Genomic DNA, 13,427 nt, shown 5'->3' on the forward strand with positions numbered 1-13,427 from the left:
AAGCTGAGACAAATGACCTATTTAACTATCAATCAAAAACCGATTCCACAGGGACTTAACAACATGACCGAAATGGCTTCTTAATAAAATTTATGGAAGGTCACTTAAAATACAGGAAGCAAGAGAATTGTGTACACATAATGTAGAAATCTTTTAGTTCATATTTGGAAATATGCTTATTTGCCCTGCATCTCTTTCTCAAGCGTGTTCAACAAAGTTCAAGAGAGAAGAAAGGAAACACCTGCTTAGCACTATTTCTGTCACCTCTCCTACAAGCTACTGTAAACAGGACCTCCTGAAACACACAACTTGTGAAACCATTTCCCACTCCACAAACTAGTACTCCCATCTGTGCCAGGAATGTTTTCTTTGGCAGAACTGCCACTTTCAAAAGAAGTAACTTCTGTTCTGAGTCCATACATATAAATAAAACAACACATCTACAGATCTGATTTCCAAAAGGCATAAAAAAAAAATGTAGCTGGTCTCAATCTTTAATGATAAAGACAGCCACGAATTCCATGGACCATCAACTGACCTAATTTCAGGTAACTGTTTCGATCAGTTCCCCAAAAAACTTGGTAATAGAACCATGGAAAATGAATGTAGTCTCAATTCCATCCCCACTTCCCCAATCTCTGTGACTGATATAATAGAGATAATATACACAGAATTATTCTAGAGGCAAAAAGAAGGCAGTCATGTACAAAATATAAAGCTTGGTAACATGCTTCTGAATAATGCACTGTCCCGAGAGTTATGTGGCACTGAGTCACGTGCAGTTTTGAGAAAATGAAGCTGAGCAGTATTTGGGGACCATATACTACCACATAAAGAAGCCCTCACAGGGTCTGCGAGCCCAATACCAATGAAAACAGTGTGAAAATCATCTGTACTCATACCAGTGACACCATTTATCTTCCAACATGCAGACTCAACTTCGTAGATTAACCTGGGCTGCCTTCCCCTTACTCAATATTTAACATACCACGGGATGGCTTATGGTTTTGTGAGTTAGCTTCGCTCTTGCTTTATTATTGTCTCTGAAGGTTTCAGGAATGAAGCGACCTAAATGTAATCGTGTTGTGGCTAACTGCTGCTTTTTTCTTTCTTTCTTTCTTTTTTTTTAACTGCTGCTTTTTGATACCATCAAAGTCCCCAATTCAATCAGTATTTATCAAGTCAACTGTGTGCCAGGTAGTGTTTTAGGCTCTTGTGATACCTCAGTGAAAACAAGACCTTAACTTCCTGTAGCTTACATTTTAGTAGAATCAGGCAAATAATGAATAATAAAAATAACTGAATTACACGTTAGGTGGTAAGAGCTGTGACAAAAATTCAGGTTGGCAAGAGAACACGGTGTGGTGAGAGAAGAGAGCAGTCAGTAGCAATTTTAAAAGAGGTGATAAAATTTAAACAGTTTTTCAAACCTGCACTTATTCTCTAGACTCAGCCTTTAGTTTGTAGAAAAAACTTTTCCCACTGGACCAATTCTAAGCCTGACTGACAAAATGGGAGACCCTTAAACTGGAATAACTGCTTGCCTTTCAGAACTTTCTTAGGCTGAGTAGCAAGGCTTGGATAATGGGCCAGGGATAATTACGGAGCTTAGTTAGGCTGAGGTCAGAGGCCCTGGGGACAGAGGGGGACCTCATCTATTCTCTCAGGTGTCCACAGGTAAGCACTGTGTAATGTGCACTGAATGTGACTTCATTTTCTTGTTGGACACACAACTCCTATTTATCATACTGGAAGTGTATCATAGAAAACATCTCTATTATGCTATGGAAGGAAAATATCTGCCTTATATGGACATAGTAATAGAGGACTATCAAAACAATTTTATAAATAGGCAAGCTTCTCAGACCATGTAAAATGAAGTTTTAACTCATTTTCTCTAACACCATTTTACTGTTAACTGAGCAACCCTGTTTAATATACTGGCAATAAAGTACAGAACAATTCATAGTTTCACACAGACACTAACTCATGAGGATAATTTTGTTTTCAAAAGGGAAAAGAGTTCATAAAAGCCAATTATTTACAATTGTGTTTAAAACTTTTAAACAATACAGAAAAGAGAAGGTGTCTTGAACAGTTTCCAGTTCTGCATGGTAGGTTTATACATTACAAAAATAATTTGCTTTACAAATTATAACTAATTTTATGTTGCACAAATCCTTAAAAAAAAAAAAAAACCTTGGCACTTTGTATCTTGGTCAGTAGGAAAACAGACTTCTACATGTAAGATACTGTGTAGTTTCCCATTAAATATTTCTTTAAGATACCAAAGAGACTGAGAAGAAACCCAGTAATGGCAAAGAGATTGAGAAGAAACCCAGAGTAATGGCAAAATCATTAGGCAATCCCAGAACAGAGTTTCCAGTCAGAAGAAAACCTATTTCTAACTCTGATAGTAAATTTAATATATTAACCTACAAAGCAATCATTAGCATGGAAGTTAAGAAAGAGAGGCAGTTGGCTTATCCTCAAGCCTGAATTTATCTTAGAGTTGATTAAGTGGAATAAAGAACAAAAGCACACATTGGCTTTGGCTTTATCTACCACAAACTAAGCAAGCCAAAAGTAGTATCAAGAAATTTAAAATGGTACCTCCTAAGACTCCATCAATCCAGAAACTTCAATAGCAGTAGTGGGCACGAGCAAAGATAATTTAACAATGCAAGGAAGGAATAACAAGCTTTAATTTTTGAGAGCGCTATAAATTTAAGCTTGATATAGCAAGTATATATATTTGTGTCATGTATAAACGCATAAACATATACATGGATTAGCCCAAATACACAGATCAGCAATGAAAAAATGTAATAAAAAAATCAACAGGTGGCTGTGGTAAGAGTCTGCATCAGTATCTGGTTTCCAGTGAATTGTATAAAAAGCATAAAACTCTGAAGTCTCAGGGAACACAATTTTAAATGCATGACATTTGTTCCTATCCTTTATACTATGTACTGTATAATGAAACTGGACATCCTGGAAAGGAAGAATTCTCTACTTATCATCTATATGCACCCAATACTGTGTTTCAAAGCTGGCTGGTGTGATTTGATTCTACAAAAATACCATAGGTGAGGTAGGTTAAAAACAAAGCTAACCAAAAGCTTGAAAGTAATTCCCAAATTACAGAGAATTCAATTATGTGTTTAAATCCTATTTCCACTCAAGTTGCTTTAGTGCTTACTTTATCAATAAACTTACACCAGGCTAGTTGGCACAAAGACGAATTTTTTCAAAACTTATTATTTAGTCCTAAAACTGCTATTACATTTAAAACACAATTTGTATTAATTTGCATTCACAACCTGATTGCCTAGCAAATGAGGAATAATGTAACTTCTTCAAAATATATCACACTGCTTTCAATTCAAAAAGTTACCACGAAGGTCAGCAGAAATTATTTTGCAGTTTCATCTATGCTGTCAGAGGCGAGCATGGGATAAAGTCACCTACCTCTAAGGTGAATGACAGCACCACATCGGACTTTGACAGCTGAATCTCATTCTCATCGCCTATGTCCAAAAAGGCAGAATTCTGTGAACGTTTTAATTTTTGTAATTTAAATTCTGGACCACCTTTCGAAACTGGAAGACTTTCCAAATTGGCCATTAGCAAATTCACTGAAGACCGCAACTCTTCTATATACATATTCTCCATTTCTTTTGCTATAAATTTGGGGAAGTTTCTTTCCTTGAAAATAATTTTTAAAAAAACAATGTTACAAAAGTCATATTTCAATTTTATCATAGAAGATTATATGATGTATATCTCTGTCTTAGAAATTGTGACACTCAATATATATGCACCTACCTAATACTTTACTCTCCCAGGTTTTAAAATCATCAGGCTTTGGCAATTTTGATTATGTCTAAGAGTACCTTACATCCCTTATTCAGAATCATTATGGTACAAAATGAATAACATTTTCACATTAACTATTTTTGATAAGACTTGCCTAAGGAAAAACTCAAAACCTACATGCAAGAAAATTTAGTATCTAGATAAATCTTAGTCACTGTTAACTTTGAATTGCTTAGGGTAAACTGGTTGGTCAGAAAAACATTCAGTATATGCTGCTTTGCCTGTTAGGAAACAGACATCTTAAACATTTTTCTTACCAAAATGTATAGTAAGAGGATATCCTTTTTATAAGCATTCAAATTAAAAAATACATAATAGCAATATGATATTTCTAGAATTTTCACATCACACAAATGTGACCAGATCCCTTATGACCATAAATTCAGTTTTTTTAGTAAAGGTTTAGAAAATCTTAAATTTAAAGCAAAAGGCCAACTTATGAATAAAGCTGTACATAAAAAAGAATAACAATATCAATTTAGAAGATTCATTTTCTTCCTGAATTACATGAGCGTTGCCATTTGATCCTTAGATTACTGTAATCAGATTTTGGTTTCTTTCAACTCTATGAAAAGGACATTCCCAATACTGGTATTTAGACAGATACTGACAGATATGCCAAACTGCCCTTAAAGATGATTATACCCATTTATATTCCTACCAACAGCAAAAGGAGGCCTTCTCACACTATTGGCTCTTTCATAATCTTTAAAAACCTGGCATTAGCTCTTCCCTTAAAGAGAGTTTATAGCTTTATGATATGAAGTATGACGTAGTGGGTTGACTACCATACAAAACTGGCTGGGAATGAAAGCCTAAAGCAACCACCTTGCAAATGACTGCTTAATGCTCCAGAAAAATCAGTGCCTTTCTCAGAGTTTCCCTTGGCATCATTCCAAGTATAACCTAAGAAATCCCCATCTCTGGGATGACTGGAACCCATCCAGAATGCTCTCATCATCCTGTACCTAACCTGTGACTCACCTGCACCAGTGTTTTCATGGGATGGAAAGCAACATCTGGTGCCACTTCACAAATCAGTCCCAGAGTCTCAGGCCACCTGTTTCTCTTTTCCCCAAATACAACTGTCACATATTTCTTTTAACATAATTTACATATAATCAATACTAAAATTGCATATTATCATATAGTAATTAAGTATCCACATTCATAATTAACTTTCTTTTTTTAAAACTTTTTTTTTTTAAGATTTTATTTATTTGAGAGAGAGAGAATGAGAGAGAGCACGAGAGGGAAGAGGGTCAGAGGGAGAAGCAGGCTTCCCGCTGAGCAGGGAGCCCGATGTGGGACTTGATCCCGGGACTCCAGGATCATGACCTGAGCCGAAAGCAGTCGCTTAACCAACTGAGCCACCCAGGCGCCCCTCATAATGAACTTTCTTAAGGAAGACTCTTAGGGATCCTTTTAACATTCCTCTAGAGTGTGAAGCAACATTCCAAAAAAGTTTGCAACCTCAGGAAAAACATAACTCTTCAGTTACAGAATACCTTGTTTTCCTTTGGAGAAAAAAAAGTAATGTTTTGGAATGGTTTCTCAATGCATGTAAAAGAAAAAAACACAAGCAAAATAAGCCATAAAAAGATTTTTATATTTATGCACTGCCTTTATTTTTTTATTTAAATTCAATTAACCAACGTATAGTACATCTTTAGTTTTTGATACAATGTTCAATGATTCATTTAGTTGTATATAACACCCGGTGTATGCACTGACTTTTTTTTAAGATTTTATTTATTTATTTGACAGAGAGCGAGCGAGAGAGAGAGGGAACACAAGCAGGGGGAGTGGGAAAGGGAGAAACAGGCTTCCCCTCAGAGCAGGGAGCCTGATGCGGGGCTCGATCCCAGGACCCTGGGATCAAGACCTGAGGCGAAGGCAGATGCCTAACGACTGAGCCATCCAGGCACCCCTGCACTGACTTTAAAAGCTGTTATGAAAAGTATCCAAAACTCAGAAATGAGGCAAAAAGATGAGGGGGCAGGTCCTTTCAATGTCCTATGGGGGCAAAGGCCATCCAAGGGTCATCTGAGCAAATATACTTCGTTCAACTTACTGTTTATTGATTCAAAGTCCCAACGGTGAAGTTACATGTTAACTTACAGAATTTTGTCTGGAAAAGATGCAAATAATGTGTGTCTGCTCAGTAAGATAATCCAATGGTTATAGTTTAAAACCTCACTGGAAATTGACCACTTTTAGATCTAATCCGGGAATCTTGTTTTAACCTTGCCTAAAAACACCCAGTTTTGATATGCTCTTTGGATTAGTTTTAACATGTAACTAGTTTGCTCACTCATTATGCACTGAATGAGATCTTTATTGTGTGTTTATATTTGTAGGAGTCATAATTTTGCCTTTATAAAAATTTTACTTTAGCAAAGCAAAAAAAAAAGATCACGTTTGAAAGTTTGGATGCGCCAATTTTTTTTTTTTTAAATTTTAAGGTGTTATTATATGGAAAACTTAGCATTAGCACATAAAAAGCCAAATTCTTATTTAGCTTTAGTTAAAAACACATCATTCGCGATCATTTTTCAAGGAGACTGGCAGGAATCACCAAAATTGATGGTCTAATCGGCATTTTCCAGCTTTTCAAGAAATAGACTATACCCAATTTTTTTTCCTCTCTGGGGGAAAAGACAGACAACTCTGCTTTAAAGCTCTGAGGTTTATTAATAGTATTTTATCAACTTTATTTAGCCTGCTTATGTTGCCTCTTTACTTGGAAACAAAAATCAACTGTACTTCAGGCAACTATACATGTTAAATTTAATCTTTTAAATTAGAACAGACTCAGAAATAGGGTTATTCTTTAGTTTAACTCTGAGTTGTTCTCATAAACCATGGTTTAAATGTTCTAATTTACTCACTCAGTGGCCCTAACACATTATATACATGAAAATGCTTGTTCCATAAAAAAATTCTCAGTATTCAAATTTAGTCCCTTTTAAAGCGCTTCTAACCTTCCACTAGATGAAACCTGGACCAGACTGGTAGGTGGAAGATGGGGACAGCTGTCAGATTCTAGAAATACTCTGAAGGCAAATGCAAATGGATTTCCTAATAAATTTGTCATGAGGCACGAGAAAAAGAAGGGAGTCAGAGAGATGATTCCAAGTTTTTTCTTTTTTCGTGTAACTGACAAGACAGAACTGCCAAGAACTGGCCCAGCCTGACCACTTAACTGGAAATTTTAAGCACCCTACACTCCTGATTCCACCTTGTCTTTATTTTCTAAATAGGAAATGATCACCTTCCATAATTCAGTTATATGGAACATTCCTTGCTTATTATCAGCTCTCCCAAATGCAATCTCCACCAGGGCATGGCAGGGATATTTTTGTCTGGTTTTATCCCAAGACAGCTACATATCTGTCTGGATGTATCTCACGGGCCTACAACATTGCCAGGTTATTTTAGTAGGTGTTCAATAAACATTTATTCATTGAATTTATGGATAGAAAAATTCAGGCTCCAAAAAGTTAAATAAACTTGCCCAATGTTCTCTATCAAAAGAAAGAGCAATCATGGATTTGCCTACAGGTTTTTCTGGCCCAGTTCACATTTTTCCTACTACTTCCTATAATTATGCCTTGGCTAAAGTATTAAAGTCAATACTTCTAGGGTGCCTGGCTGGCTCAGTTGGTTAAGCGTCTGCCTTCGGCTCAGGTCATAATCTCAGGGTCCTGGGATTGAGTCCTGCATCAGGCTCTCCGCTCTGCGGAGAGCCTGTTTCTCCCTCTCCCCCTGCTCTTCTTGCTCTTCTCCCTCTGTCAAATAAATAAATAAAATCTTTAAAACAAAAAATAAAGTCAATACTTCTATCCTTTAAAAGAAATTTCTGCCCTGGGGTTTTCTTGTTGTTATATTGTGCTGTGAAGTATGATAGGAGGTGTTATTGATTACCAATGATTATTAATGGACCACACTTCTGGATTTATCAGACTGAAGAGGCAGCTGGGGGCCTAAGAGAGCAAAGTCAAAGACCAGGGTTTGAAGCCAGCCTCCATGTTATTTGTTATGTAACCTTGAAGTCAGTAATCTTCCCTAAATCTCAATCTCCTAGTCTATACAATAGACTCATTGTATCCTCTGTCCTCAGGGGTTCATAGGATTTTTGTAGAAATATAATGCAACAAGGTCAGTAACTTATAATTAGCTTTATGAATATTTTATGAAGATGGCTTACAATTGGTGAAATTGAATCAGAAAGCAATTAAACAAGTTTTATCTCCTATGTCAATATACTCACCAAAAGGCATCTTATTTTTGGTGGCTTTTTTCCCCTTCCAATTCCAATTTTAGTATATGTGCTGCCGAAGCGAGCACTCCCCTTCCAATTCCATTGGCTTCACTTCCTTCTCCACACTTTTTTAAACATATCAATGTTTGTGATGAAATCATTGGGGTGCTGACAAAGAGAAGTCTATGTGCCTCACTCACCCTTTCCTCTCAAGTCCAAAGGTTATAAACCCACATTTTCCTCCCAGGCATGAACTTGAGACACCCAAGACCCTCCCTCCTGTTTCACAACCCTCCAGAAATTCAACTAAACTTTACTCTAAAGCATCACATCCTCAGCCAGGCCCTTAGAGAAGCAAATCCAACTCATTACAATATGCACAGTCTCAGTGTATTCATATCTATTATCTATATCCACCTAGGCAATCTACAAATGTGGGTCACAGATCCAGAGTCCTGCCTCACAGGGTCTGGAACATCTCTCTGGAGTCTCTCCCAGTCTCAGGTCTTCAAGAAAAGCAATGTCTTTCCAGCCAGTTTTCCAATTCAGCTAAGGGTTTTGGGGAAAGTGTTGTCCTCTCTAAAGCTTCCAATAGCCTTAATCTACTTGACTTTCATCCTATAAATTCGACATCTGAATCTCTACAAGATGTAGTGCCTCTCCAGATATCCTGAGGATAGTAACATGGCATGTTGCCCTTTTAACCACTGTTCTTTGTGTGAATGTAACTCTTTAGCCCCTAATTCATAGCACTCTATGTCTTCATTCATCTGGAAATTCCTCTTCATCTATCTCTGGCTTTGTTCTCACAACTTACTGTCATCTCTGCTACCTAAATTTCTCTTAATTTTCACAACTTTCCTGTTTATCTCCAATTTCTCAACAATTTCCCTACTTTTTATATACTTTTAGATAACACAGTACTAGTATTCTGAAAACTTACACATTATTCATAAATGCATTTTCCTTTGCAAAAACAAAAATATTTCAATTGTTAAAATCAGCATGGGATGTTTCTTCTTCTCAAAGGCTGGAAAAGTTCACTATCATGATCTGGAAGGTGGTTAACATGGGCCATGTACACATACATTCACTGAGCTGTAAACTAAATATTTGCATACTTTACACATCATACCTAAAATTTAAAGAAATGAAAATTCCCTCAATAGGGAGGATTCTTCAGAAAGATGGAGGGAGGTAAAGGAAGAGTGTACCTCCAAATATTCAAAGTTTTGACTAGAAGGGAAAAAAGGGAAAAAAAATCATACCTCAGATTAATAGCACTATAACTTCAAGTCTATTGGGAAAGAATTTTCTTTTACCACTAATAAATTTATGCATCAATTTACTAAAGAATGATGCAAATAATGAAGTTCCATGTACTCTAAAAAATATTAAGCATTAAGAAGAAATTAATGGTTTTGTTTAAAACTTATTCCTGTTACAGAGAAACACAGTGACTATATGAATAAATTATATTGACCACCATCTGTGAGAGTCTTTTACTAGAAACTTCCAGTTAGATTTTTCATCCATTCAAATATTAGCTGACTCCACTATGTGCCAAGCACCATGTTGGATATCTTGGAATACGTGATTTTTGCAGAGACAATGTTTTACTCCCTAATTAGGTTATATGTAGCACAGTATTGAAATTCTTCTAAATATGGCCATTTGAGAAATTCAGGCATTGCTTTCAGAATAATCTGCAAAAGTTATTGAGTTTAAACATGTTCTATGTGTAAGGAAGGATATGTAAAATAGATAATATGCTCCATTTAGATAATATGCACTCAGATATTTGGGCTTAAGAGGCATGCACACAGAGAAGAAAATGATAAAATTATACTATCTATACAGAACTTTTTCAGCTCACAGAAACAGGAGTAAAAAGAAATGTCGTACACTATGTCAAAGTTAATAATTTACCTTCGTCATTTTCTCTGCCAACTGCAAACGACCATCAAGTTCCCTTCTGATCTGGGCTGCTTGTTCATCTGCATTATCCAGCTTTAAAATAGAAATTACACATATGTGATTACTTAATGACAGTGACCTACAGATTAAAGTAAAGACTTAACGACTCAATTTTTGTTTTTAATAAATTCTCTCAGCTACCTATTGACAACACAGAATGGCAGTCCAATTAAATTTCTTGGGCACTTTTCATTTTGGTTTTGTTCACAAAAGTTATTAAATTGCTCAGGGTAATAGCTCATTTTATAAAAAATCTAATTATAGTAATTCCTTGTCCAACCTGTCCACAACAACTCTAAAACCAGGAAGTCCTTGTTTCCTTGAAATTACATTAAATTGTCTTTAAGCTTATTCAGTCCATCCCTCTTTGTGAAGGTCAGCCCTAAGTAGTTCCAGATAGATAAATATCTTGTTTTGTTCTTTCAAATTTCCAGAGTGGTGAGATTCTGAATAATGTTTTACTTCTTTTTCCTTTCAAAAAATATTCCCTTCATTTTTATAACAAGTTTGTGTATTAGTGCTAAACTATAAAAGTACCATTTGATTAACTGATAGAACTTTCTACCATTTAAACCTTCATATTCTCCTCACTCTAGTATCAACAGCCTCATGCTGCCAAGAAACCCTTCCACTCTCTTACAGATTGGCACATTAGAATTCCATTCTCTTCTGCTAAATTTGATTGAAAGCAAGAGAAGCATGCTATCATTTTTAAAGATATTTACATGGAAAATTACTTTCACTTATCCAGTGAAATAATCTTTCTTATATAATTTCTTTTAACTTTTCCCTATGATTCCCTTCCCCCCAATTATTGATAATCAATTTCCTTTATTAGTTCATTATAGAAACTGCTATATTGAGGAGGTCCTACGAGCCACGCACAGTGTGGGATGCACTGGGTGGACTACAAATGTCTCTCCTGACTTTAATTCCTTTCCCTTTGTTATTTCCAACATAAAGAAACCTGGACAACAATACAACTGTGGTATAATAAAGGTGCACCTGAAGACTGGATTAATATTGAGTACAACATTAAACCACCCAGGAGAATACAGATTAACTTTTCTATTTCCTGAAGAACTTCAAACTGACCAGATTACATTCTTTAAAGCAGCCTTAAAAAAAAAAAAAGCCTGAAAAAGATGAGTAGGGGCAATGCAGGTTGACAGGATGGTGGTGTCGGGACATATATAAAGAGTCAAGACATGGGGAAGATGTTTTAGTAAAAGCACCAGGAGTTTGGAGGTGAGATGAATAGTTGTAGAAATGATAGATACTGGGGGGCGGGGGAAGGTACATGGGAGATGGGGCTAGAGAGAGGCCAGCTACTTCATAAACTACTCTTCGCAGCCACAATAGGGCATCTAGAGTTGGTTCCTACAACAACGGGAATTCTTTGAGAGATTTTAAACAGGATTTTGGAAAGAACACTTTGTGTCCAGCACAAACAACGGATTAGAGGGACATAGGAATTCTGATATTTATTCATTAGAAAAACAGATCTGGGGTTACCTTCCTAAAAAAAATGTTTCCAGGTTGATTAAAAAAATATCAAATTCAGGGCGCCTGGGTGGCTCAGATGGTTAAGCGTCTGCCTTCGGCTCAGGTCATGATCCCAGAGTCCTGGGATCGAGTCCCGTGTCAGGCTCCCTGCTCCTTGGGAGCCTGCTTCTCTCTCTTTCATGAATAAATAAATAAAATCTTTAAAAAAAAATCAAATTCATTTGAAATCAAGTTTAAAAACAGCCAAGATTTTTAAGATTTTATTCATTTATTTGAGAGAGCGAGAGCATGCATGCATGAGCAGGGGGAGGTACAGAGAGAGAGGGAGAAGCAGGCTTCCCGCTGAGCAGGGAGCCCCACACAGGGCTCAATCCCAGGACACTGGGATAATGACCTGCGCAGAAGGCAGACACTTAACTGACTGAGCCACCCAGGTGCCCCTAGCCAAAATTTTCTTAAACTAAATCACTGGTAAATAATTTTCTATGTCATCTCAAGAACAAACACAAGTTAATTAATAGGATGCAAAGTCAAAGAAACAAAGCTTCTCTTTACTGTGTTCAAAGTCAAAATGATTTACATTAAAAACTAACAAAATTGTTAAAGACTGTGTGGCATATCTGTTCCAGGTGACTGAAATCAAAGTCCTAAAAGCAAAAATTACGTGTAAGAACCTGTAACTACAATACTTCAAATACACTAAATGTGTAAACAATCTCATCTTTGCTTAAATGCTGATAAATATCTTTACATAGAAAAATTAAAATGGTTACATGCATGTAAGGAGTTCTAATTCCACTAAGAAATAGTATTCAACATCTGAAAACAGAAGGTCATAGTTCTTCAAACTTCACAAAACACTACTTAACATCTTCAAATATATCTTTATATTAACAGCTCTTAATTTTAAGTGAAGTTATTTGACTCACTTCTGGATTTTGCAAGTATTTTCTTTGTAAGAGACATTTGCTACTACTTCTGAAAAATATTAATACCTTAACTGCATTTCTCTGGAAAAATGTAGGCAGAGAAAAGCAGAGCACCGCTGTACCAAATAACATTTGAATAGCCTTCTCTTAATTTAATTAAATTTTCAGAGATTACTAACTTTGGTGACTACTGCTATCATTTTGTGAAACTAGAAATGCATACTCCCAAACGTGTTAAGGAAAAAAAAAAAAAAAGGAAAAGCTAAGACAGACATTTTTTTTTATATCCTTGTGTAATGTAACACTAGATAGAATTGAAGGAGGTAAATCAGTTGGTTAACTTTTTTTGTTTTTACATGTAAGAATGTTAATGTCCCATGTTTTGGGGGTTTTGTTAGAGATTTATTTATTATTTTAGAGAGAGAGCATGTGTTCACAAGCAGGAGGTGGAGAAGAAGAGGGAGAGAGAATCTCATGCAGACTCTGCTGAGCACAAAGCCAGACTTGGGGCTCAATCTCATGACCCTGAGGTCATGACCTAAACTGAAACCAAGGGTGTATGCTTAACCAGTTATGCCACCCAGGTGCCCCTTGTTTTCTTGAGTGTTTATTACTTTTGTTTTAAAATTAATTGAAAGCTTATATAATTATGTTTTCTTAAAAGTTAACTTCTCAATTGAAATTAGTTTCACATGCAGTTATAAGAAATAGATACACCCATTATACACAGCCTAGTTTCCTCCAATGGCAGCATCTTACCAAACTGTACTATTATATCACAACCAGGATCCTGACTTTGATATAATCGTCCATCTTATCCAGAGTTTCTCAGTTTTATGTTTACCATTTGTATTACTCTATTATCTAATTTA

At 36.0% G+C, this 13,427-nt stretch overlaps 1 protein-coding gene across 15 annotated transcripts in view; it reads right to left on the reverse strand.

Moving 5' to 3' along the window:
• The window catches only part of CADPS2 (calcium dependent secretion activator 2), a 506,725-nt gene that overhangs the window by 293,357 nt on the left and 199,941 nt on the right, over positions 1-13,427 (reverse strand). For all 15 annotated transcript variants that reach the window (XM_028104882.2, XM_028104880.2, XM_028104885.2 and 12 more), the window contains exons 4-5: positions 10,073-10,153; positions 3,472-3,708 (exon numbers count right to left, since the gene is read on the reverse strand). In XM_028104882.2, the coding sequence (XP_027960683.1) occupies positions 3,472-3,708; positions 10,073-10,153 (318 nt within the window). The remainder of the gene's footprint in view (positions 1-3,471; positions 3,709-10,072; positions 10,154-13,427) is intronic.

This window comes from Eumetopias jubatus, unplaced genomic scaffold (assembly GCF_037043125.1).
Source record: "Eumetopias jubatus isolate StellerSeaLion01/CBP00866 unplaced genomic scaffold, mEumJub1_p1.0 scaffold_14, whole genome shotgun sequence".
Taxonomy (NCBI): Eukaryota; Metazoa; Chordata; class Mammalia; order Carnivora; family Otariidae; genus Eumetopias; species Eumetopias jubatus.